At 34.6% G+C, this 27804-nt stretch overlaps 2 protein-coding genes and 1 non-coding gene across 7 annotated transcripts in view; all 3 read right to left on the reverse strand.

Annotated features, from left to right (window-relative positions):
* Window positions 1-12093, reverse strand: part of LOC106055546 (uncharacterized) — a 50854-nt gene extending 38761 nt beyond the window's left edge. The window contains exons 1-4 of one of the 3 annotated variants that reach the window (XM_056014954.1): window positions 11828-12093; window positions 6668-6749; window positions 4914-5050; window positions 409-490 (exon numbers count right to left, since the gene is read on the reverse strand). In XM_056014954.1, the coding sequence (XP_055870929.1) occupies window positions 409-490; window positions 4914-5050; window positions 6668-6749; window positions 11828-12036 (510 nt within the window). In that variant the 5' untranslated portion in view covers window positions 12037-12093. Of the gene's footprint in view, window positions 1-408; window positions 491-4913; window positions 5051-6667; window positions 6750-11753 lie in introns of all 3 variants that reach the window. The other 2 variants (XM_056014953.1, XM_056014955.1) reach the window with 2 other exon arrangements.
* A 499-nt stretch (window positions 12094-12592) lies between these two features.
* Window positions 12593-27625, reverse strand: LOC106055547 (methenyltetrahydrofolate synthase domain-containing protein-like). 3 transcript variants are annotated; one of them, XM_013211840.2, is made up of 16 exons: window positions 27525-27625; window positions 27311-27411; window positions 23292-23517; window positions 23092-23195; window positions 22807-22920; window positions 22669-22698; window positions 22304-22420; window positions 22077-22167; window positions 21856-21992; window positions 21011-21136; window positions 20715-20890; window positions 20254-20496; window positions 19994-20127; window positions 19452-19696; window positions 16589-16692; window positions 12593-14837 (listed from the first exon to the last, which is right to left on the reverse strand). In XM_013211840.2, the coding sequence occupies exons 3-16, from the start codon at window positions 23440-23442 to the stop codon at window positions 14834-14836; spliced, it is 1776 nt and encodes a 591-aa protein (XP_013067294.1). In that variant the 5' UTR covers window positions 23443-23517; window positions 27311-27411; window positions 27525-27625; the 3' UTR covers window positions 12593-14833. The 3 variants fall into 3 exon arrangements, with proteins under 3 accessions (XP_013067294.1, XP_013067293.1, XP_055870927.1); XM_013211839.2 differs by lacking the exons at window positions 27311-27411; window positions 27525-27625 and adding an exon at window positions 26431-26581; XM_056014952.1 differs by lacking the exons at window positions 12593-14837; window positions 27311-27411; window positions 27525-27625 and adding an exon at window positions 26431-26581 and having other exon boundaries at window positions 16585-16692.
* Window positions 20587-20650, reverse strand: LOC129923827 (small nucleolar RNA SNORD82). Its single transcript, XR_008775772.1, has one exon. It is a non-coding gene; the product is annotated as a small nucleolar RNA SNORD82 (small nucleolar RNA).
* Window positions 27626-27804: the final 179 nt, after the last annotated feature.

Raw genomic sequence — 27804 nt, forward strand, 5'->3', positions numbered from 1 at the left:
TCTACCAAATTTGTTTGGTTCTGTTCATTTCCCATGACAATGTGATATCTGATGCTACATCTACCAATAAAGACTTAATAGCATGCAAAGAAAAAAAGGAATCAAGTCTAATGTATTGTTATAACTGCCATGCGCACCGCCATCTAAGCTAGAAGGTACGCACTGTGATAGACTAGACTGAAAAGGATTATAAGAGGAGAATGATTTCCGCCCAAGTTGAGTGCCTAAGAGAGATGTTGTTTTGTGTACATGTGATGTCTGTAAATAAACAAATATGTGTTTAGTTGAGTTGCCTCACTTAAGTTATTACAGTATTTTCTGGTTCAACTTTTGAATTAGTAGTATTGTGCAACATAAAAGTACATGTTCCATCTTACCCAAATAGCAAACAAATTTCTCCAAACTTACATATGTTCTTAAAGTATGTTCTCCTAAGAATATAAAGTCATCAGTAGTTTGATTGGAACACACCAACTGTACTGTTGTATGTCTGTAAAAATTGATTAAACTTCTAATTGTAGTTAAGTACATTTTTTTCCAAATTGAACAAATTATAATAATAACTTTTTGTTTCAATTTTGAGAAGAAAAAAACGAACAAGAACATCTCAGGGGAGATGATGTCAGCCAAATCAAATTGACAGCCACAACTTTCTCATGCACACATGTAGGGCGTAGTCTTTCTTCAAAGAGAGATCACATCCAGGGTTCACAGAAAGAGATGAGAGATAACATCCAGGTTTTACAGAAAGAGATGAGAGATTGTCAACGTTAAGTGTGTACTGACGTAGTATTATAATATTACACATGAGACTGGTTACTATTGATGTGTCGCGAATGTCGTAGAATGCTGGGTTCGTGCTTCCTGGAGTCACACGTGACAAACATAGATATTACAGACTGACTTAAATCCACTTTGGCAGACAAAACATAAAGTTTATTTGATGACAATAATAATAATGCACTCCTTGGCAGTTACATAATCCAATATGAAACATTATCACATCCGCATAACAGCGGCACGTATATACATGTTAAATTCTCAGAATAGACCACAAGTAACGTCCGCATCACCGCGGGTAGCAAATACTTCAATAATACAGAAAATTAACTACTAGAAATATATATATATACTGTCTTGACTGACCACTGGCTTCGACTGCCCAAAAGATACTACTTAACTCAAAGTTACTACTCGACTCTTTAAGTCACTACCGTCCAGACCGGACTAAAAGATACTACTTACAGCCCTGGACCAAATGATACTACTTGACTGACCATAAGTCCATTTAGTCATCCTTACTTCCTGTTTCTAAATCAGGAGTTTCACGTGTCTTTTCACCCTCTTAACCCGAGGTGAACATTTAACAGGCAATGTCAACCGAGACTGTGACAGAGATCACATCCAGGGTTCACAGAAAGAGATGAGAGATCACATCCAGGGTTCACAGAGATATCACATTCAGGGTTCACAGAAAGAGATGAGAGATCACATTCAGGGTTCACAGAAAGAGATGAGAGATCACATCCAGGGTTCACAGAGAGATTACATTCAGGGTTCACAGAAAGAGATGAGAGATCACATCCAAGGTTCACAGAAAGAGATGAGAGATCACATCCAAGGTTCACAGAAAGAGATGAGAGATCACATCCAGGGTTCACAGAAAGAGATCCCATCCAGAGTTCACAGAATGAGATATCACATCCAGGGTTCACAGAAAGAGATAAATAATAATTTACGAATCGAGTCTTAATGTTATTACATGATAGATCGGACAAATGCAAGGCTGTCTGTGTCTTCACACTTTCAAAGTCATGTATTCCTAGAACTATTTCTTTAGTCCAAGACAGTGAGATTTCTTGATTTCCTAAATTCAAACTGACCAACATACCAGCTGCCCATAGCATAAAAATAATGTAATGAAATTTAACAAGTAGGCTTATTACTGCTATGCCCTAGCTCGCCAAGATCTTTTAACCATACAAATCGGTCTGAATTTCCACCAGATAAATATATATTGAACTATATAAGGAACTGCTTAAAAACTCATAATCTTATGACTCTGATCTTGGGGTAGAATACATTGAACAGAAAGAGGTTGCTTCTATTATTTATCATAGGCATATAGGCCAATTTTTTTATCTAGATCTTCTTCTTTGTAATTGTCCTCAAAATTTAGACTCTTGGATACTCTAGGTCAGTGGTTCTCAACATTTTTAGCTCGACGACCCCTATTTATTATTCCCCACCTTGCGGCGAACCCCAACCGTAAAATAATATTCTAGAGAAACTGCGCTTTAGATAATGTTATTTAAAAAATTGTAATCACAATGTTATATCTGATAAGCAATGCCCAAGCTTTATGTTTAATCACGAAATAATAGGAAATTATATTTCGTCTATATTTCTGCTTTCATTTAATTTTGAAAAAAATGAAATGTATTTTTTATGACAATTTATTTTATTTTCTATTGCGTTTTCACCATATTCATGTTGTTTACTTTTGTGACTATTTGAAAAGCATTGCGGAAAGGAAGCTAGCGAGTTACGCCGCTAAAACGGGGTAGGCCTACTATTGCGATAGTCAGTGGATACAAAACAGCGTCGATGCGAAGGTTGAACTTTGTTTTTGTTTCTTGAGCTCAGGGATTCTTTTAGCAGTCTTTGCCATCCTCTTCATCAAGTCTACTTCTGTTTTTAAACTGGAAAACTAAAATGCTGGATACAAAATATGTTTATAGAAATGGAAGAAAAACACAGACAAATCCGGATATGACTGAAAAAGAATCGTGTAACTGAAATTGAAGAAAAATATTTTTTTCTCTGCATCACTATTAATGACTTTTTCTGTCATGTCTTTGTAAAATCTTCGACTTTGAGTGTGAATGGACTCCTAGCAATGGCAAACTGTAACTCCAGCAGATTTGAAAAGAAGGAAATTTTGTCATCAAGTAAGCGCATAATGTTCTTTCACATAAACTATCATTGTATCCTCATAGAAAGCAGATAATATTGAAAATATGCGAATATTTTTTTCGTCCAATTTTGTCTTCCAAAGCTGAAATGTTATTAGGAAGGATCGGATATTTTCAGACTAACCAAGCCATGTTGCATTTGATCATCACAGTGATGTTTTTCATTGCTTCTTGTAATTTTTGTGGCAGTGTATTCTTTACTAATATTCATCGATAAATCATACAGTAAGTTCCAATGACTTTTGCTGTCTTATTGTATACCTAATGTTGAAATCCAGACCATGAAATCACGAATATTTTACAAGAGATTTTATACTTTTCAAAAAAAAAAAAATCAACTTTGTCAAAGTCGCATAACTCGTATATATCACGTACTAGTCGTTTAAAGAGTTTTGCAAAAAAGAAGTGCGTCTTTAAAATCGTCTTAGATACATTGTATCATGTTCAGTCCAAATGAAATTAGAGATGTTTCAGTTTCATAGATTCGGCTTATAGGACTTCGTTACAAAGGACTTAATGGGGTTTTTCAATTTCTGCTCAACTATTTCAATAACATTATAACGTAAAAAATCTTCTTAATGTTAATTCTTTGTTCGAGATCCAGTTTCGTGAGTGGTTTTATAATGAAAATATTACCTCCAATATAAAATAATGACGAAACAATTAAATATAAACAAAAATGCTTTTTGAAGTACCTTAGGAGGTGCGGGAATTTTACCCTATAAAAAATATGTCTCATTTAAACTGTTACATCTATTAATTCTACGAGAATAAAATGATTGGAAATCATTCTGTTTCATTTGTCTGCAAAATCTATCCTCAAACAACAATAAGAAAAAAAAGTTACTTCCAATGGAAAAACTTAGAAAATTTCAATTTTTACGCTTTAAAAAAATCCATATTTCTGTTGGTTTTAGGCGACCCCTGCAAAATCGTCATTCGACCCCCCAAGGGGTCGCAATCCACAGGTTGAGAATGCTCTAGGCCCTAGAAATAAGCTTCCCTCCATTGGCCTGTTTGAATGAACAACAGTTCTGTCTTGGAGGGATCCATGCAGATGTAACGTTTATATGGTACATCCATTTTACTGATGGTTTGCATACCAAGACGCTCGGGTTTAAGGCGAGACTGAAGGCCGAGCACACTGGGGAAATTCCACTTTATTCCTTCTCTGTACCACATCAACCGTGTGGGTGTCCGCCATAAAATGATCCTTGAGGAACATTGTGTGGACAATGACATGTTTGTTGGAGCTCTCTTGCATCCCACTTAGCGCAATGGAATCGGTCCTTAGGCACCCCATCTGGGATCTGGTTTTGCTTCACTATTGGCCTAATCGTCTTCTAGTCATCTAACGACCTTTACCACAAGGAAGCCATGTTTAGACTGAAAAGCGTAACTTGGCCCGGTAATGCGTTTATATGTCAAGATTTTAAAACATTAATTCTAGATAATCTGAATTTTCTTTTTCATTAGCAGTAAAAGAATAAACTATTTTCATTTGCTTACGTAAGGAATCTTAACGACAGAAAAAAACAAACCTCCACTAATTTTTACAAATCTTGTTTTCAAACCAAAATCCACAATTAATGACTGGTATGTTGATTAGTTTTGTGCCATAAATGGTGAATGCAGTTTTATTTCACTCGGGAAGCTGGTGTGATAGTCATTATGTAATCACAGGAAGTCACAAAATCGCTTTCTTCCTGTAGGCTACTAAAGAAAATATTTAAAAATTTAACAATCACCAAAATCCCCCCCCCCAACCCAGTGTACCGTGTTGACATGACTAGAATGCTAGTAACATTCTCGTGTAACATCTAATGCGCTAAGAGTTTAATTTGTGATTTTTTTCCTCTTCTTATTTATGGTTCTATTGTTTAAAGGCAGTATGCACCAACAGTAAGACAATGTTGTTTGAAAATGGTAGTTACCTACCTTGTAAATCCATAGGAGTCTGTGTGGCTATATAACAGAAAGACTATGTGGTCATCATCTGTATCTGTAACGAAATAAGCTGAGTCCTGTGTGCCCAGTACGAAGTAATTGCCTGCAACGTTCTGGTATTGACACATCTGTTGTTTAAAATCAAACACGTCAAATCAGACACTGGATAAGAAGTTTTTAGTACACGCAAATATTCTAGTTGTGATGTCCATGTGGCAGACGATGTTCAGCTCTTCTGGTTTTTTTTTTATTTGGTCAACGGCTAACGATAGTTACGTGTGGACAATATAAGAACCAATTCCACTTTTCTGAAATCCCTACGAGCTATAAGCATATACTTAGTGACTCTCTGAAATCATGTTTCTTACAAAAATGACCTACCTAATAGCATAAGTTCAGGGACATTTGCAGACGATCGCGTAATATATATATATAGAACAATAAAAACAACACAAGATATTAAATTGTACAAAGAGATGTTGATGAATTAAAAGAAATAGGAATCCAATTGAAACATGTCTTTCCATCCAGAAAAATGCGAGTTATTAAGAATTAAAAAAAAAAACCTTTAACAAAACAACTTATTCATGGTAAATCCGGTATGTACAGTGACTTATAAACTCAAAATACCTTGTTATCGTGGAATCTCCATATTAACCAAATTAATTGGATTTATTAAAAGATTTTTTTACATATCAAAAGAGAACATAAAACGTGAAATGCTATTATTAAACCTTGTTTAGACCAATATTTTTCTTATCTTTAGTATATGCTTCCTCTGTTTTTGGCCCTCTCAAGAAAACATAAAGAAACTAGAATTGACGAAAAATATAGCCGTTAGATTAATAACAAACGAATATTCGCAATAATACTCAAGGAACCTAACAATAATTTACAATTAGGCCTACAGAAACACAACTTTATAAAATACTCACTCAGACACAAAGTCCTATTTTTTTTTTTTTGTATTCCGTATGCTAGGAAACATTCGAACCAGTACTCATTTTTCCCAATGCCATTAGAGCTGTTTCTTCTTGTCAATTGCCGTTAGAGCATGGAATGGGTTGCCTGAATCAGCCAGGAAAACCAATGGCTTCGCAAATCTCAAGTTAATTAACTAGATTAACACATCACCACACGTAGGATGTAACTCTCCTCTTTTGGAGGAACGTGTGTTATTCATAAAATAAGTTCATGAATAAGAAAAATGCCAGCTTTGAACTTGAGACCGTCAATACAACAAAATATCGCTCTACCACTTGGTCAACACACAAGCGTCTGAAACTAATTTAATGTCGTTTAATCTAATCATTTTAAAAAGGTTAACTACAACAATTTCATCTACTATCATTAGGCTGCCTAAATTAGGGATAAACAGACGTCATGTCTGTCAAATGTCAGAACAGACTCTTAACGGTTTTCTTCTACATATAGGCTTCCTCTACACTCTACCGTCAACTCGATTCAGCATCTGTTCAACATTTGTACATAGGCGTATAGACGAACGATATATCATTTAATATATATATATATATATATATATATATATATATATATATATATATATATAGACATCTATGTAGGTCCATTATAGACATATACTGATTTGCACAGTGGTGTGTGTATAGACACGAAAAACAAAAGATTTCAAAAGAATAATTCTGATTATACAGTTTTAAAATTACTAAGTATATATACAATAAAGTATTAAAGTAGAATTTCTTTGGAAAAAAAAAACGGATTACCGAAACATTTTCACATTCTCCAAAAGTAAAGTTGTAGCACGGGTTGTACAAATACTGAAACTGTATACCATCTAGAACGAATCTGGCAACAACAACAAAAAAAAAATAATTAAAAAGTAGAAAATCTGGTCATAGGCTTCCATCTAAATAAAACTGCTCTTTATAAAGCAACTAGCCCTGGGGTTCTCAGCCTGTGGATCGCGACCCCTTTGGGGGGGTCGATTGACCATTTGCCAGGGATCGCCTAAGACCATTTTAAATATGGATTGTTATTGTCTACTCTTCTATTGCTTTAGGTGTGTGTGTGTGGGGGGGGGGTGTCGCCGCAGAGTGGTGGATTGTAAAATGGGGTCGCCGAGCTTAAAAGGTTGAGAACCGCTGAACTAGCCGGATAAGAAGTGGGCCTTAGTTTGAGTATTACTGATCTACTGGAATGAATGGTGCGATTATTTATTGCGATGTTCTTTATATGGACATCGCATTGCATTCGCTTTTGACAACAGAATGGCAGAGTTGTTCTGTGGGTTTGCAGACCACAAAGGGCTCCATTGAAGCTGGTGTCTGCTATTTGTCGTCAGGTGACCATGTTCGACAAGATTCTCTTTTGCGTCTAAGAAGTGAGTGTCTCGCTGCCATGTCATGAAAGTAAGGTATATTCGAAAAATAGAAAGAAGCTTGCAAAATGTCCCCGCAGCCCAATGTTGCAAACTGTTATGTATAATGTTTTTTTTTCATATGCTAAATCTTCCAGGTATTTTCAAACAACAATGATGTTATGGGTCGATATTGAAAAGTATACAAGTGTGACTGGTATTCCTTGAATATTAAGTAATCGTACTACAATAATACTATGCACTATGTTATATATATAGATATAACTTCTGTCGGTTGCGAATCGACTATGGATCATAACATCATCCCATAGAAAGGGTTGAATGCCTGAAGATTTGCAATGGTCGGAACGCCCACGCAGCAGTTTCCCCTTTCCACGCTGCTGATGTGTCCAAAGGAACGTCAAGTGCCGATACAGTTTGGAATCAATGTCGTTGCAGGCTCTGCCAGAGTGTAGCACTGGTGCTGCAAGCTGCCTAAGGATCACCGGCTTCTGATTTTATTTTCAGGCTTGACTCCCGATGCCTTTCACATGTGTTGGGTATAGCTGCAAGGCAGCAGAGTTTTGAAGTCAAAGTTTTTATTTTTCTAGGTGGGTAGCCAGCCAAGGCTAAAGAGTCCCTCCTGTCCGAAGCTTACTAGTTTTGGCGCTAGTTGCCTCTTCTCCTCAGTGAGTGTCCGATAAGCGTCGAGCTTGCACCCATTTATGACCCATTGACCAACAGGAAGGATTTCACCCAAAGTCCAGGAGTGATCCCTCTGATCATTTAATAACATTCGTTTTCTTGGTACACGATTTATTGAGTCAACGCAAGGGTTCCTCTTTCTCATGTGAAGGTTGGAAGCCGAGCCCACGAGGGGTTCCTATATATTCTTATAATGTACCGCCAGAAGCCATGGGAGGGCCATCACCACCCGCATAATCCCGATTAGGGAACAGCATGGCGGATTGGACGGGTTAGTGAAGCCTTTCATTCATCCTTTCCATGTGCAATGTACGTACTGTGGAAGCCCATTGAAGGCAGTTTTCTAGTTTCCCCTGACGTATGTTGCCACAATGAGGCCTGGAATATACCCCCCCCCCCATCCGTGTGGCAAGTAAAAGAACCACTTTAACAATGAAAACAAGACCCAATTTCTGAGCCACGCGTGAAGGCCAGGAGTTGGACCGATTGTCAGAGGCTACCTCAAACGCATGCCATTGGACGCATTTTATAGGTAGTGGAGAGCTAATTTCCATTACCACTTCCGGCAATAATAACCTTACGAAACCTTATAGAGCTACCTGAAATTTAGCAAGGTAATGAAAACTAGTAGAACACTGATAGTCATATAGTTCGAGATATTGTTTATAATAGAAATATTTAGACCTTATAAGGATCTGAAAACGGCAAATTAACTTTTGACGACTTAATTCAAGTATCATTTGAGCAGATTGCTCATGCTTCAAAGTTTCAACATTTTACCACAATAGAGTATTGATTAGACTGATAATTGGCTGAGTGGTAAAGCGCTAGACTTCCGAACAGGGGGTCCTGGGGTTCGAATCCTGGTGAAGACTGGGATTTTTAATTTTGGGATCTTTAAGCGCTTTCTGATTCCACCCAGCTCTAATGGGTACCTGACATTAGTTGGGGAAAAGTAAAGACGACTGGTCGTTGTGCTGGCTACATGACACCCTCCTTTTCATCATCTGCCCTATAGACCACAAGGTCTGAAAGGGGAGTTTACTTACAATGCTAATGACGAAAAAATAATTAAAAATTTACGCTGTAAGGTGTTACAGAAAAAGGGGGAGGGGCTTAATGGGACGATGATTGGTTCCCTTTTCCTAGTACCACATACTCTTTATATGCGTACCATTCCTTCATAACGCCGTAGTAAACAAGCTGGTTCCGTTTCTTTTAACATTAGAGAGGTAGAGAAAGAGAGGAAGGTACCGTAAAAAAAAAGCAACATATATTAAATAGGCCTACTGTTTATTCACTAGTTTCGAGAAAAGTTTGGGGGGGGGGGGGGGTGGTTACGTGAACTGCCACAGCTACAATACGACGAAGGTCAAAGGACAGCTGATGTTAATTGATTTCCGAGAATCGTCATGCACATCCGCTCTATCTCCGTACTTTCGTCGAGTGGGTATGTGTGGAAGAGGAGGGCGAACTTTCCTCTACCACCCCCACCCCCCCCTGCATTCACCATTAATATAACAACTATACAGTCGAGACACAAAACAGCGCTTCTCAGAAATTGGTCACGACTCGATCAATGCGCCGCTAAGAAAGCGAAGAGAAATATGTGTACGTTCCTGGTCACGTGTGCTTATAGTTACTATACGAATAATTATTCTGAGTATAGACACAGCATTCATTGATAGGCCTATGTGAGCGTGTACACAGTTTTATAGTCAAACCTTATGCCTGTAGTAGTCTCCGTTTCTACGTAAATGAATCAATACAACATGCTCTTCTTTGTAGATGGACAAACTAAAGCTAATACTATGAAGAAAAAATCATTTGTAAAGCCGAATGTTTGAATTCAGGCAAAATGGCCTTAGACCAAAGATCTCAGGAGCTTTGAGTCATTGGTGATACCATGAGGATGTTTATTCCGTGGGTTGTACCTCTCATCTCTTCCCCATCTGAAGCTGTCCATCTCCTTTTTAATAAACATATACATAAACATATATATGATAAGGCTTGTATTGGAGTCCGAAGATTGATGATGTATGCAGTATTTCCGGCGACTACACGGTCCAAGCTGCGACCTATATACTTTGCCACATACAGCGTAACTCAGCGGGTGTCATTTTTATACTCGCATAAAAAACAGGGTGGACGACGCCATTCCCTCATTGCATTAAACAACCTCCTATTGCAATGGCTGATGGCCAAGATAAATTCCTTAGTATTGTCAGGTAGTTTTAAAACCGGTGCCCCTTACCATAACGTTTTAATTATGTCTAGCGCTTCTTGGCATTGTTCAGACCAAACTATATTATTAGGTTTTCATTTTTTAGTAAGTTTTGTAAACTAATCATTGTTTGTTTTCAATGTTCAAAATGTCATTATTATTACCTGCTACTTCCAGTAGGCCTAATGTTTTGACATGTACAAAAAAATGAGGCTTCTGTTTCCACATACGAGATTTTTAGCAGACCTACGTTGACGTACAATCAATTTGTTAGAAATCCATTTTTTTTTTTTTTTTTGCTATTGATAGTTTTACTAGACGGCTGGCAATAGACATGTCCTACATCTACATAGACATGTCCTACATCTGGAAGACGATGGTTTAAATTGTCAAATTGTCCGACTTTTATTAACGCATTATTGTTTATCAATTCTGGTTTAAACACACAAACACACTCCTACGGGACCCTCGACGCTACTCCCGACTCATACATACAAGTATTTTTAAAATTTGTTAACAGCCTCCTTCAACAGAAACGTGTTACTCTTGAAGCTATTGTTATTATTTTTTTTTTGTTCATTCCCGGGCACAATGCTAATGTTAGAAGTGCAGTGGAATAGATTCTCCATTCTGAGAGGCCCAGTAAGCGTGAAGGTGTCTGCTAACACTGGGCATTGATACATTGTGAATCAAAATCTGGAGCATTCTGAATCGCTTTTTGCTTTGGTAAGATCTCGTTGGCTGCATTTTATGATGACATCGAACGAATATCTTTTAGATCATCTGCAGTTTTAACTTTGAATATTTTTTGTAATCATTATATCCTTTTATTATTTTGGGATTTCAGATTTCTCAATTATTTATCAAACACGGTAGCACGGTATTAGCACCCCTTCTAAAAATGCTTATTTTCAGTACAGGTAGTAGGAGAAATAGTTGAATGTTTGAAGACTTGGTCAATGATGAGCTACCTTTAGATTCTATTAGAAAGTTCGTTATGTAGCCTTGGCCCCGGGTAGCCGTTTTCATCTCAGCTAGAGAGATTATGGGTAAGGCTCCATAAAACCCTAGTACTGGTGAGAGGTGGGGAAAAGAAACGACCAGACTCCAATGCAATGTGGCGTGGAAACAAACAGGAAAACAAGTAAGACAACCCAGATGAAGCTTTTCAGTTGAACAGTCACCACTGTACTAATCTAATATGTTCTTCACATGACTATGCCTGTATCACATGAAAGTAAACTGTCATTTTAAAATGTTTTGAAAGAAACTAAAGTGTGATACTTGTTGTAGTCCTTATGAGTAAGCTTTGAACAAGGACAATAGTTCATTTACAAAGAGTATTATAAATTAATCTATAGGCCTATTTCTATAGTTCAAAAGAGTTTTTACATGAAGAAAATTCTGCGTTTGGGAGTGTTGATTTTAAATTGGAGAAAGACAGTATAGAACCCTGTCATACACGAAATCACAATTTTGTTCCAAAAAATTATTTTGTGGGTGGGTTATGATGTAATAGACATCATGAGTAGGTCAAGCAAGGACTGACCAGGCTGATACATACCGTTTCATTCTGAACAATAAACGACACACACATTAGGTTTAGAGTGATACATTCCGACCTTATAGTTTATTTACCTTGGACGGGATTTGAATGCCAGGGGAGATAAATCTAGGAGTGTCCCATTTCCAAACGTACAGGAGCAGGAATCAAGTTGTGTACATGTCGAATCTTGCAGTTTACTAGCCACCACAACTGCACAATTCATCAACACGTAGAACACAGTCAAAACCTTCAATGGCAACATGCTATGTACTAACGTGGTTGGACGTGCCGAGACACGCATGCTCTTACCAGTATTTGCAGTGCAGTGATAAGAAACCTACCACACCACAAATATGTAGGTCGACGGCTAACCTATTTCTCTAGATGGTCAAGGTTTACTACATGTATAAGGAGTTAATATACAAAGCCTAGAACATAAAGCTTCAGCTAAGGGGAAAGAAATCATGTAGTGGATTAGGTGGTTTGCTTACATTTTAATCCAACGACTATGAGACCTTTTTTTTTTTTTTTTTAAGTACTTGGATAATCATCTAACAAGTGACTTTTTCCCCCCTTCAAACTGATCCTAAGTGATTGGATCATAGCGCACTGGGTACGTTTTGTTACACAAAACTTTCCAATTCACAAATGTATTATTAATTACATGATTGACTAAATAAGTTTGGTTTTTAAAAGAATTTTTAAAAGATTTTACTATTTTTTTTAAACTTGTATGCTTACTAATAGATTTGGAGCCATTAATTTGTGAAAGTTTGTGACCGGGTGATGAAAGGTTACTTCAGATGACAACGTACATCTAATGATGGAGTAAATAAGCATGTCAGGTGAAAACAATGTGTGAGAACAAGACAAAGTTTATTGAAGTCAACAAACAATACATACAAAGTGCTGCATGAATGAAATATTTGAGGAGAAACTTTATTTTGGCCAAGCCATTGCTCACTACATTCAGTTGGCTAGTGGCAGCCATCCTAATGCTTTTCAGCTGAAACATGACAAAAGTAATAGCCACGACCAGACCAGCTTGGTGTAATGAAAATGGCCAGTAAATTATTACATCTAGAGTACAAATTAGGTGAATCCTAACTTACATTCTCCACCTAAAAAAAAAAAAAAAAAGAGTCAAACCTTGACAAAACAAAGTTGTTCATCAAATATAAAACTATGCACCAAATTAATGGATGAAAACTTCAAAAGAAAAAGTCTTTCCTATCCTTACAAAAGTATAGACTAACACAACATGCATGCAGCCATTAGTCCCATCATCTAAGAGTTAAGTTTTAGACCTAAACAGAAACAAAACAATTTAGAAGAAAAAAATAAATAATGAGTAAATACAATTGACAAGAATGCATGAAAGAATTTCTTAGATATCTACACTTCCCAGCACAGGGAATAAAACAAAAAGTTCTTTACTAAAACAAAACTATCCAAAGCTAAGCCTCCAAACTGCCTGCATTACTTGAATAAAGTATGATAGATCCCAGCCAGCTAGTTAAACATTGTATCAAATGCAGCAAAATAATAAAAGGCAGTCTAAATAAAAAAAAAGAAACAAACGTTGACGTTTCCGTGTCCAGTGGTCTTATACAATTGATCTACGTGCATGCCAGCTAGAAGTCAAGAAAATGTTCAAATTGAGGGCGTTTGTTTTTTGGTTATAAACTTGGCAGACAGAAATTTTATCTTGTGACCTCTGCAGACAACATAAAAACAAAACACTTCTTATAAAATATGATATGCACAAGGAAAAAAAAACATCACTTTACATATCTGTACAAAATAGTTTAGTACCCACTTCAAGTACATCCACTAACAATATTTGCAATAGTAACAACTGGAACCGATCATAACAATTAGTGGGTGTTTTTGGGGGGGGGGGGGGGGGGGGGGGAAATTAGATTCATCTGAAAGAAAGAAGTATATGGAAACAGCCTTTTGGTGAATTGCAAGGAAAATTTCATAAAGATTGAATTGATCACCTTATAAAAGATAACTAAAAAAATAAAAATTATGGTTGCTAATACATAGAAAATGTTCTCTAATATAGGTAAAACCTATCTTTGCGAAACAGTGCTTCAATTCAAGGCAGTAGTTTGTAAAAAAAATCACACTCATTACTGAAATGGCATAAAAAAAATAACAAGAAAGAAAATTCTTGCATACACAAATTCTTGAGACAGCAGTATGTTCTACAGAAATATCCTTATAGTAAGTAACTAAAGTGTAAAAATAAAAAAATTATTTTTGAAAACAAAAAACAACAGATTCCAGGAAAACTCAAATTTTCCTCATTTTACAAGTAAAACAATTTTTGTTTAAAAAGAGAAAACAAAATGCATTACTGAGAATACATTGACATAGGTCAAAAGTTATCAGTAAGTACTTCTCTGATAATCTTACACTAATAGTCATTACACTTTCAATACACTAGAATATTGTTCAAGAAATAACAAAGTGCTGCCTTATAGTCAAATAGTCTACATTATTTTTAAACAATCTCGTCGCCATGTAGTATTGTGTGCTGTTTTTAGTTGTGTTTGAAAACAGAGAAAATAGCACAAGACTGCGGGTGTGGGGGGGACAGTTACCAAGGAGTCACTACCAAATGTCAACCTTTACTGAATTAGCCCTTTATTCATCTTAGTGGTAAAAAAAAATGACAACAATGTGATTAGTAGTAGTGGCCAGTGAGTAGCTTCTTTTTGTCTCAGTGAAAGCTGGGCAGGGTTAATCATTTCTTCTCTTATGTATGCAATCAAGAATCATTAAGAAAAAACACGAGAAACGTCAATTGAATTAACCACTGAATGAATACGTCATTTATAGCTTTATATTTTACAAACAAAACAAACTGGATGGGGCTACCACCAATGTCCATGTCATTACAATTGTAGGTCTATGGCTAATTGGTCGGTCGCTTGCATCATCTCTTGTCCCCTCCGCCCTTGGAAGGCAAGTGAGGACGGCGGAAATGTGTCATTTCCGCGGCGGCTTATGTGGGACCTCAACAAACACACAAAAATAAACAAGACGAGGTCACTAATACCGCCAGAGATCCCCATTACATCACCTTCCTACCTGAAGAAAAAGGGAAAAAATGTATTAAAAACAAGTGTTACCTTTTGTCTTATTTTACACATTTGCTGTATCTCTAAAAAAAAAGGCATTTTGCAAAATATTTTGTTAAAAAAGTATTGTTTTTCTATCTTCTCTTAGTGATTAGCTAGACAAAGGAATGAAATTATGTTATAAGGAATTTAATTTAGCCAAATTTTGAAAATGGCTTCTCAGTTAATAAAAAAAATAAATAAATTTAAAACATTCGCCATTTTGTGCCTCCATTGAAAACAAAAATATTTATTTTAGCGTCAAAAAGTTATCCATAATCCAAAATCCATATTATATGCCAGTCAGTTATGTATAATGGTACTACGTAGAATTTATATTACAATACAGCCAGACTAGAGGCTTGTTCTACTTTGTGTTATTCCGGAGGTGCCAAATACAACGGTCTCAAATATTTCCTTACAATTAAAGCATTCATTATGCTAAAGCAAGTAATTTAATCATTTCTTTTTATTCTTTCAGTATAATAAATGCAGTACATATACACTTTTTTTTATCACTGTATATCTACCTTTTGCACCCCCCCCCCCTGTATATCAAAAAGACTGAACCATAATCTTCAAATACAAAAACAAAATTTAATAAAATACTCTGAAAGAGACAAAGATAAAGGCACATTCCTCATCCCATATGCTAGCACAAATTTTTACAAATACTCCTTCTTCCCTAGTGCTATTAGAGCATGGAATGGGTTGCCTGAGCTAGCCAGGAAAACCAGTGACTTGGCAGAATTTAAGTCATTGGTTAATATGCATGACTAAATGCATAACGCGTAGGACGTAATCATCTTCTTTTTTGAAGTAACGTCTGTATTATATAAGATAAGAAAGAGATATAAAGACACAGCAACTAGTATGTCCAAAATTCATAATGAATTAGACACTGAACAAGGTTAAAGCAAGCCTAATTTTTTTTAATAAATAAAATTGTGTAACACAAAGAAATGGTAACTGACTCAACTTTTCCATTTTGCTATTTCAAACTGGTGTGTTGGATTGCGTTTACATTTTTCCTAATGATAATTTTTTAAAAGTTTAAATCAATATACTACTTATTTAAAAAGCTTTATTTTGTTTATTACAACCGGAAAACCCCATCCTTCTTTTTTTTAAACTTCCAATAATGGGTCCACGTTTTATCAATACCACTAATAATTAGCCAAGAATTCTAGCATCTGCTAAAATGAAATGGCCCGCTTTCTCTTGGAACTCTATTATTGTTGGTTTCTTTTCACCCTGTGCATCACAATGTTGTCTAACAGACTTTTGACTTGTAACTGAAATAGCCCGTATTATAATGCCCCACACCCCTATTGGTACCCCCCCCCCCAACACAAAAAAACCTACATACAAGCTGACTTTACTTTTTTCTTTGGCTTCTCAATTTCTTTACTCTATATTGAAATGTTTTTCTTATTTGTGTATATGTTTTATTTATAAAATGTGACCATTTGGGAAATACCGAAATTAAAATACAAAATAGAAAGCATGGGGTTTTTAATGAATTTTAACATTCAGTCTGCAAATTTGTCCCAAACAGTGTCTTAGCAAGCACTTAAGTGATAAAGGAAGTTTAACAGCTCTCTTGATACATACATAAATGAATAATTAGTAGTATTTTGGAATTATACTGCTATCAAATAAGTTTAATACTAAGAGAATTTTATTTTTTTTATGTACCAAAGAAACCAATGAAAAACTTACCTGTCCCCACTCTCAATGGGTTCAGAAGACTGACTGTCTACTTTATCACCTCTGTTGTACCCTCCTCTTCGACGAGGTGGACGATCATTGTTGGCCATCTCAACCTAAAAAAATGGTCATTTATTTTACAATTTTATGGTACATATAGATACTTTCTTAAAAAAATGTAAAAATTGTATCAAGAATATGCAAAAATAAATATTTTCTTTTAAAGCTAACAATTGACAAATTACCATTTCTCTGGACATCAATGGAAAATGTACTTCTATATATATGTATATATATTTACTAGACACATATTACCCGCGGATCTTTATTTGAGTATCACGGTCAATATAGTCACTATGAGTGTTTTGTAAACAATTAAACGAAAAAATAATGTTAAGTAAAGCAAATACAGAATGTGAGAACGTAAAAAGAGAAAATAGTATGAATGGAGCTCTAAAAATAGCTAATCGACTTAAATGCATGTTTTCAAATAACAACATTTGCTTGTGGGCATACATATGTTTGATTAAAAATTGAAATGAATAGACTTAATTTTGAATGATCATGTGTTCTAGATCTAGAATAATCTAGAGTTAAATATTGGCTTGGATAGAGTTCATTCTGCGCATGCGCGACCTTTTTAATTAGAAGTACGTAAATGTATGAAACTATTAGAATATATCTCAACACGGCTTCGCAGCTTTAGCGAACGAATGTTTGAAAAAAGCTTAAAAAAAAACAACAAATTTGAATGTTAATTTGATTAATATATGAAATGAATGGACTATAATTAGTATGTTTATGTGTTTAATCATAAAACTATCTTTGCGAAGAGAAGTTCTATCATCTTATTGAATTAGAGTTTTAGACTTAGGAATAGAGAGGTGTAACATTTTGGGTAATGTCTAATGAAAGAATGTACGTCAGGAATTCTAAATTCGCAGATATAAGGAACGAATTTATGTAACAATGCTTTTGAAAGGTTAATTTTATTACATAATGAACTCAATAGACTATATTTTGTATTTTCATGTGTCAAAGTAAAAGCTATCTGTGCAAAGTGTAGTTTTAAAAATTAGATCTAAATCCTTTCAATCTTTTCTCATGTAAACATGGCCTAGATCCATGAAGTTATAATGCTTTCATAGAGTTGGTCAACTTTTTTTTTTTGAGGGTCCTAAGTTTGTTTTAGGGCTACAATACACACACTACGGTCTAAGTTAGTACCCAAGGAACATTTATGCCAAGTTTTATCAAGATTGGTCAAACGGTTTTGATTTCTATTCGGGACATGTATACATACACCTTACTTTCTACTTTATAGTATAGATATGTATGTATATGTGTGTGTGTATATATATACAGTGCTTTTTTTTTTATGAAGGTACGCACCAGTACAGTGAACTGCAGACATGCCTACAGTCCCGCATTATGCGGAACTGTCCCGCAAAAGCATCAAAAAAGCTCACATGTTCCGCATTCACGATTTTTTGTTCCGCCAAGTCTGAATTCCGACACAAAAAAAAAAAATCGCCGATTTTTTCATTATTTATAAATAATGCGAAATGAAAATACTGAATGTAAAATAAAATATATCTAGGTCTGTGTTTATTGTTTACATTTCATCTGCTCCCGGTGTGTCCTAAATTTACGAAGATATGGTTGAGCTAGATCTAGACATAGATATACATCTACATCTAGTACTCTAGGTCTAGATCTATTCTTAGAATCTAGTAAGTGCTAATAAGCTTAATTTTTCATTCAAATCCCTTTCTTTTCCCGACAAAGGCGCTATTCTAACACTAACACTAGACTTAGTAGACTAGTATTACTAGTAACACTAACGTGACTAACTAAACTGGTTTCTTAGGTAATTCTATTCAAATAGGTTATTAGAGATCTAGACCTAGATCTAAATGTAATTAATTAACTTAGACACAGTAAGGCTAAGGCCTTGATCTAAATAAGGCTATAGAATATATCTACTTATTACATAGTCTAAATTAGTATCTAGATCTAGCAGCTAGCACTAGATTACTAGATTTAACTAGATCAGTAGATGATACTAAATCTAGATCTGTCTTAGTATCTAGAGAAATAGACTTAGAAGGTGATAGATCTCTAGATTTCTATGTGTCATTATCATATGTAATAAATTTAGTTCTCAATAAGTCCATAGATCTAGACATAAATATTTAGATCTATAATATAATTATTATAATCTGTGTTCTTAGACTTAGAGGACTTATTAGATGTAGGTCTAGTCCTAGACTAGTGCTACTAGTAGACACTCTTAAATTATTTTAGATCTAGAACTAGAGACAACTTCTAGAGTGACTAGAGTAGAGCCCTAGAAAAGGATAGATAATCAAGTACCGGTAGATCTAGAATAATCACATAGGAGTTAGAACTATTGATTTCAAACAAAGCCAAAGGACATAATTAAAGGTTTTCTTACTTTTAATTATACTATTTACATCTAATTTATAAGAAGCAAACTAGTATTGTTATTAAAGTAATATAATTGAAGTTTTATTTATTGCGTACAGTATGGCTGACAAACGTAAACGCGCATATTATTTATTGCGTACAGTATGGCTGACAAACGTAAACGCGCATATGTTCCACATTGGGGTCCAAAATTCCACATTTTCAACCTGAGTGTTCCATATTCTGGGTCTTAGGGGTAGGCATGTCTGGAACTGGCACATTTTTCAATGCAGGGAAAAATTACTACTTTTTATTTATTTTTTTTTTTTTTTTATTTATTCTTAATTTATTAGTATTTGTATGAGTACTGGCACCTTACAAAACAAAAAGCACTGTTTATATATATATATAACTAGATTAATGAAATTATAATAACTGTACAAACCTTGACTTCTCTTCCATCTAGCTCTTTCCCACCCAGAACATCTACAGCCTCCTTGGCGGTATCTGTTGTCTGGAAATGAAGAAAAGCAAACCCACGAGCTCCACGCCATACCAAACGAAGAGGATTGACATTTAGGGCACGGAGTTCAGTTTTCAATTCACTCACACGTAGTCGACGAGAAAGTCCACCAACCCAGACAATGGCATCTGGATTGGTCCTAAATTTTTGACGTAATGGTCTGCGGCCTAAAAAGAACAAAACACCATGGAATTAAATTAGGACTAAACAATGAAAGGCACCAAATTTTTTTTTAAAGAAAAATGTCTAATGTACCTTTCAATTTAGGTAGCTTTACAACAAGACTCAATAATCAGATTTAAATCCCAGTTGGTTAAAGAAAGGGTTATTACATAACACATAAATTAAGACAAAAAAAACTTTACTTGAATGAAGGGTATAGAATGCCCAAGTAAAACTGTCATTATCCAGAAATAATTTGAAGATATTAGATATATATATATATATATAAAAAAAAAGCACACCTTCACCATCCTCATCTCCTGATGTTTTCTGTTCACCATCACTGCCTGAATGATCTCCTCCTCCTCTATTATCTCTTCTTCCCCCAGGTCCATCATAACGGCGGCGGCGCTGAAAGCGTCTACGCTGAGGATATCTATAAAGAATAGCATTTTCAATTTTTAAAAAAAAAAAACAAAAAAAAAAAAGGGGCATAAGAGATTTGAAAAAAAAAAAGTAAATTTCCGATACATATTAAAAAGTTATACACATATAAACTAACCTTCTCTGGCGATTTTTGTCTTCACCATCACCCTGGCCCCCTTCTCCACCACCATCACTATGCTCAGATTCTGAGGCACGGGGCTTACCACCACGTCTAAATCGGCGGTTGCGATAATTCCTTCTTCTTCCACGTCCATCATCTCCATCAGCACCAGATTCATCTCCAGTTTCAACATTTTCTTTATTACTGTCATCCCCTCCTTCTCTGCGGCGCCCTGGACCACCACCACCTCTTCTGAACCTTGAATGTAAGATTGAAATAAAAAGAAGATAAATTTGATTTGATTGAATTCTATTACGGTACACAAACATCATTACTTAGTAATGATGTGCACATCAGAATATGAATCATCAGGTTAACAGAATTACGTCCCATAATTTTCATCATTTGTACAGCAAAACATCCAAAGCATAAGGTAAAATTGTACAATAGCTACCAACAAATAAAACCATGTATACCTATATGGTCTACCACGTCCTCTGTAGCCACCTTGCCCACCAAATCGCCTAAATCTTCGTGGACGAGGCGGTTCTGCATTCTCCAGAGGATCATCTTCAGCACTTTCTTGTCCCTTCAAGAAAACATTATTACCATTCTGCTTCTCAATTTCCCTCAGTTGTCTCAAAACAGGAATCTGTACAAATGGAAATAAATGACTTCATTTAAGTGCACATTATCCTTTAAAAAAACACCAGAATATGTACGTCAGTAATACATTATGATAATATTAATAAGTATAAAAAGAAAAAAAAACCTGAAAGAATTTGTTGACTTCTAGATGGCTCCAAATAACACCAGTGGGCTTAGGTCGAGTGCAATTAGTCTCAATGATTTCAGTTGGCGTTAGAATGAAATCTACAGTCATATCATGCTCATCAACCTATAAAACAAAATTACTTTTTCAGACAAAACTTATCATAAATAGTCTTAAATCTAGCCAGTGTACTAATAGGTGCATCAGAAAAGCATGAATCCACATAAAATTCAGTATTACGTCCCAATATTTCATCAGTGCACTGAAAAAAAAAAAGAAACTTAATGGACTAAAGAGTTTCATATAAAGCTAGAGAACTGAACATTATAATTAAAGAACAATTATAATTGGTCTAGCTGTTTAATTCTAAATTTGTTAATTTTCTTTTTCAAAATTAAAAGCTTGAGCCATGTTCTACACACTTAGATACTCAAATACTTTTAATATGCTATAAACACTCTTAATGCTATTCTATTCAATTAGTTCTGCATAACTATTATTTTTACTTGCTGCAATCATTCTCAAAACATTTAGGAATAAATGTGCTATTAGCTTTGTCCATCTTGGGCATTTATCCTTAAATGCATAATATTGGTTTTCTTTGTACAAATAGTTTTTGTGCTGCTGTTGGTAATATAAGCATTTAGCTTTCCGCTATAATAGGTCCTATTATCTTAAAATAGCTGACATTTCAATTTTTCTTGAAAACTAGTTCATTTATAATGTGATAATCAGAATGTAATGAAGAGTATTCCTGTCAGGTCTCACATTTGTTTAGCATTAATATGTTAAACCCCCTGTAAAAAGAGTGATTTGTAAACAAATTTTACAACACAAACACTGACCAGCTCTTCAGGGATATCCACCACCTGGGAGTCATGAACTGAAGTCACAACTACAGTATTAGCATCAATAGCTCCCATTGTCCTCATCATTGCATATTCCAAGTCTGCAAAACCTTTCCCTTTACCAATACGGTAACCTTGGGAAAAAAAAAATGAAACACTTAAATAAAGCTAATAATTTTAAATGAAAAGAAAAAAAGGTTATTTCATGTCATATTTACCTTTCCTAGACACAGCCACACTCCCTACAACAACAAGATCAATCTTGATCTTCTCATCAAGTCCAACTTCTTTACTATTCTCTTTCACACCCTACAAAGTAGTTAATTATGCTCAAACATTTGTTTTGTATAAATAAATATATATATATACATTTATATATATATATATATATATAAATATTTCTATATAATTATTTATTGAACAATCACTACCTTTAAAATATTACCTGAGATGTGCAACAATGTCTCAGCTTTTCTTTATCAGTAGTGCCTTCAGGAGGGACCACACGATTCAGAAGACCAGTTTTAAGTTGTGGAGTAGGTACCAGTAAATTCCTCTGTGTCTAATCAAGACAGTTTAATTTATAAAGCATATTTATCTATGTTACAAGCAAACAGAGGAAAACATACTGTAGATGAGTGTGCATCAGAAAATGAATCATCAGGTTTACAGAATTACGTCCCATACATTTCATCCTTTGCACTGATATTAGCTTTAAGTATCTTCAGAGATGGGCTAAAAACCATACTCACAGAATCTACAGAATCAAAAATTATGTTTACACATCTTTTAAAAAAAATCATCAAATACCTGATTTAGAAGAACTAGTTCTTTTCCAGCCTGAAAAATGGTGTTAAAAACAAATGTTTATAAACATTAAAAAAAAAAAAAAGTCAATTATAGAATATATAGAGTATGATTTTTAGCTAATTTAATAACATATGTTACCTCAAGTACTAAAAACCTGGCTTGCTCCTGGGGCTTGTCAGGATTGACTTTCACAGTTTTGGCCTTTTTGAAAGCTTCTAGTGTTGCCAGTTTATCATTAGCAGCAGCTGCTCCCTATAGATAAATATATTGTATATCAGCTGTCTCTCTCAACTATATAGTATAGATATATATCTATAAATAAATAAATAAGGCTTGGTTTAGAGTCAGTATATATATATATGTATGTATATATATATATATATACATATATATATATTGCTGTGTCCTAGATGATTGTCTTACCTCAAAATTAGGAATACGATAATGGCAAGGTCTTGGCACATTTACCAAGTTGTTATCTTCCAAATAGTCCCAAATTTTTCTTCGAATGGCCCATTTTCCAGTTTCTATTGAGAGAACAAAAGTGTCAAAAAGTTTTGTTTTCTGTTTTAACAAAATATTATTATCCCATCAAACAAAAACATTTCTAGCACTTTACTAACCATCTTCAGGATGAATTTCTCTTCGATAAGGGCGCCTTCGCTGTCTGTTGCTCCTGTCCTTGTCTGGAGATTCATCGACAGTTGGTTTCACATTTTCAATTTTCGCCTCATCATCTGGGCCCTGAGCTGCAATGGCATTATTATTCTCCATGCTCTCAAGAATGGTGCTTTACTTAGCCTCAGTCAGTGTCTCCACCAGTTGGAGAGATTTCTGGGCACTCTTTATCTAGAGTTAAATATAATTTTTCCATTATTTTATTGAGAATGCTGATTGGGCAGATTATGTATATATAAATATAAAGTTATAAGCTATAATGTGTAGCTCATGTCTGTTAAACAGATTAATGTGTGTGGCTTAGATAAGGGGAAAGAATTCAAAGAAATAGAAACCATTGTACTACAAAAAAAAAAAATCTTTAATATTTTGCTTCTTTGTACTACAAGTTGTAATACTATTGAGAAAATATATATATATAAAATTTAGAAGTCTTCCAAATTTCAAGCTTCAATTTTTTAAGGACTAAGGTTACAAAGTTGAGGTGTTACAAGATTTTTTAAAAATAATCTTAGCTTTTTATCTAGTTTGCACATTTAAAATAGATAAATTGTGCCCCTATTAGTAGCTGAATGGGATGGATTGATGATGTGGAAGCAGATCTGCAACAGCTTGGGGTAAGGGCGTGGAAACGAAAGGCCCAGGAGAGATCTGAATGGTAGGACGTGTTGAAGCAGGCCAGAGCCCTCCATGCCATGGCTTGTAGCGCCACTAGGATGGATGGATTAGTAGCCTATATAACTATATATATTAAATGTGTATGTAGCGTATATTTTTCACAGAAAAGATGCTGGCTGGGGCGCTGTGGTTATTGATGTTTAAGTATTTTATTGTTTTATGTTTGTGATTGTGCATATTGTAATTTTCTTGTAATACTTATGAGCAAGCAAGCTACTATTTAATTTAATTTTTCATTTTTGGTGAATGTACTTTACTTCATGACACTTTTTTTGCAATATTACAACATTCATTGATTTGGCCTTTTTATTCTTCAAATACATTTCTCAAACATAGAGTCTATATTTTATTTTCAAAAGAGAAAAGTACATTGTTTCACCCAAAGATTAAGCCAGACTAGTGTTTTTGACAAATGTCATTTCCTGTTTTAAAATTAATTATTTTTTTTGTGATTGAATTGAAAAACAATCAACTGTAACACTACACTACTGTACAGACTCAGGTTACCAAATAATGGTGTGTACATTTTGAATAAATTTGAATAGCTTGCAATATTGTATAGCATTTAGATCCATTTATGAGAAGTAGATCTAGACAACGTAAGCCCAACTGGTGAAAATTCTAATTTATTTACAATGTCAATGTTTTACATCATCTTATAAATTTTACAGTTAAAAAATCCATTTTACCATGACCATAGTGTTTTTGTTTACTATCAAATACTATTAATTAATAGAGTTAGACATTTAACCTAGGACCTAGATTATTTTCTTTACTTTTCCTTAATGAAGATAGGTAATCTAGATTCTACCAGTACCATGTGACCAATTATAAAAAAAAATCTAGAATTTACTAGATCTATAATCTATATATATGATAATCTAAAGACTACTAACTTGACTAACCTAGTACCTAGGCCTTAGTGGGAAAGCCCTGGGACTGGGAGGACTAAACTAATCTAGGAAACTAGGACTACTAAGGTCACTACTAGGTCTAAGTCGTCTAAGTCTAATAGATAGAGTTAAAAGTAGCCAGAAGGGAAGGCATTGTGATTAGACTTGATCTAAAACTAAAGTGGAATCTAGAATAATCTAGATTATCATCATCTAGACTATTCTAGGCTAGATAGAATCTATGTCTAGAGTCACTCTTCTAGATCTAATAGTTTATCTACAGTAGAATAAAAATAGTGAATAGTCAGAATTAGATTTCTAGAGAATAGTTAGATCTAGATATAGAGGAGGCTCTTATATTTTGAACACCCCATCGAATTCTCCTTTCTAAACGGGTAGCTTTTTTTTGTTTGTAATTCATTTGTTTTTATGTGTGGAGCTAAAAAAGACGTTTCGGAACTAGGCATATCCAATTTTAGATAAGTTCCTGTAATTTTGTTCCGTTTTTCCAAAGCAGATGGCAGTTATTTAGATTCGCGGTAACCATGTATGTAAAGCTGTTGTTTTAACCTCCCCCGGCAATTCATACCCATATAAGGGATGAAGGCTATATTATGACCCTGTTTGATCGTAGGCACTGCATGTGATCACGCAAGATAAGCTGGCGGTGAGGAGAGGTATACACTCAGCTGAGGAGAGGCGTGTAGTGTCACAAACTATCCACCACTGCCTGTTATATACATATAAAGAGAGAGAGTATATGAGGAAATAGACTATAAATACTTCTTTTACTACAATTTAAATAATTTTTAAGTAACACAGATATAATTTATTAGCAATTACATAGTGGTGTTCAACAGCGGTGCTCACTGTTCAACTAAAGGAGAAAGCCCAAAAACTGCGTTCAAAATAGGAGCATGAGGTGACCCAATTTATAAAATCTTGACTATGGGTGGTAATACAAAGGAACACAGCTATTTTAATAGTCCTTTAGTTGCAGAATAAGAATCTGCTTTCAGTTTTTTTGTAAGTTAAACCTTCACCAAATAAAAAAATAAAATAAAAAATTGACCTAGTTCCTGAAAGTCGGTGTTCAGTTATAAGAATCTACCATAGATCTAATTAACTTCAAATGATTCAAATCATTTTCAATGGGGTGAATTGAGACATTTGAGTCTAAACTAGATACTGCTAAAACATGGTAGATTTTACAGCTAATGATATAATGGCGCAGAGTTAAATTTTTTAAATAGTATGCACTTCTAGAGATCTAGATCTAAACTTAGACTTAAGAGCCGAAAAGTGGCTGGTCGGTAGGAGCACGCCACCCACGTTCCTCTTTTCAACCTTTGGCAAGGCAAGGGGTTTTGGTCTGTTTTTAAAGCGCATAAGCATCTAAATGTGCAACGTTACTAACAGAAAACTGAATCGTAAAGGTGAATTAGCATCTACACAATAACCTTAAAATTAAAAAATTAGACAATTTTTACGCTAAATTTTCTAAATGGCTTACATAAGCGTGGAGAAGTGACTTGATGTCGCGGCCACGTTAGTAAGTTTATCAGCTTTAAAACAAGGATTAATCGGAACAAGGAATTCGATATAAAACGAAATACGAAAATTGCAACGCATTAAAATTTTTATTTAGATATCTAGATCTAGAAACGGCAAAAAAAAATAATAAAAAAATAGACTAATAGTGCTGATTCCAGATCTTGTCAAGATCTAAACAAACTTTAAAAAAATATTCTTAAAAAAATAAGGCTATGGTCTACTCTAGATCTAATCTAATCTTTACATTCTTATTTATATTTACTTAGACATTTATCTAGACATTTATCTAACCCTTACCTTTAGTAAAATCACTAAATTTAGAAAGCCTTCAGGACAGAAGGCTCAAAAGTAAAGTAGCAATCATACATAAAACACTGAACCATAATCTTCAAATACAAAAACAAAATTTAATAAAATACTCTGAAAGACACAAAGATAAAGGCACATTCCTCGTCCCATATGCTAGGACAAATTTGTACAAATACTCCTTCTTCCCTAGTGCTATTAGAGCATGGAATGGGTTGCCTGAGCTAGCCAGGAAAACCAGTGACTTGGCAGAATTTAAGTCATTGGTTAATATGCATGACTAAATGCATGACGCGTAGGACGTAATCATCTTCTTTTTTGAAGTAACGTCTGTATTATATAAGATAAGATATTTAGATCTACAGTATAACCGAATGTCACTAGCAGAAAGATTCGTCACAATTCGTGTACCTCATTATGATAATGACATTAATATCTCATTTTTTAAACAAAGATCTAATATAGATCTAGATCTATTTAGAATTATTTTAATCTTATTTAATCTATTTTTTTAAATGTCATTATCTTGTTACCTGGTTGAATTTTGATGAACTTCCCAGCTGTGTCACTTTTTTTTTTAGGTTAGTAGCACAGCAATGAGCGCCACAACCAGCCAGTGTTTTAAAGGGTTCTACTGTAAGAGAATAATAAACCTGCTAAGTTACAACAATCCAAAGAATAACTAGCTATATCAGTTAAATAACACCTATAATTTCAGCTCAAGACACTTCATATTAAAGTATTTACCGTTGGTAAAAAGTACACCTTTCCACTTTTCACAAATCAATCCATATAAGCATGACGTGTCTCGAGTAACTAAGGTGGTTGACGTCATGAAGATGCTTTTTGGTTTTGGATTGGTGCGGACTATTGCTAAAAATAAGTCTTCTCCTCGCTATATATTTTTATCCTAATTAATTGAGCTATCATTCAACTAGAATTGTAACCCGTAACTGGAAACTATCTCGTATTGTTTTAGCCGCTCTGGGGTGCATTATTCCTGGGCCTAAAGGGATCATGGAAGTCC

The sequence above is a fragment of the Biomphalaria glabrata genome, chromosome 17 (assembly GCF_947242115.1).
Source record: "Biomphalaria glabrata chromosome 17, xgBioGlab47.1, whole genome shotgun sequence".
In the NCBI taxonomy this organism is placed as follows: Eukaryota; Metazoa; Mollusca; class Gastropoda; family Planorbidae; genus Biomphalaria; species Biomphalaria glabrata.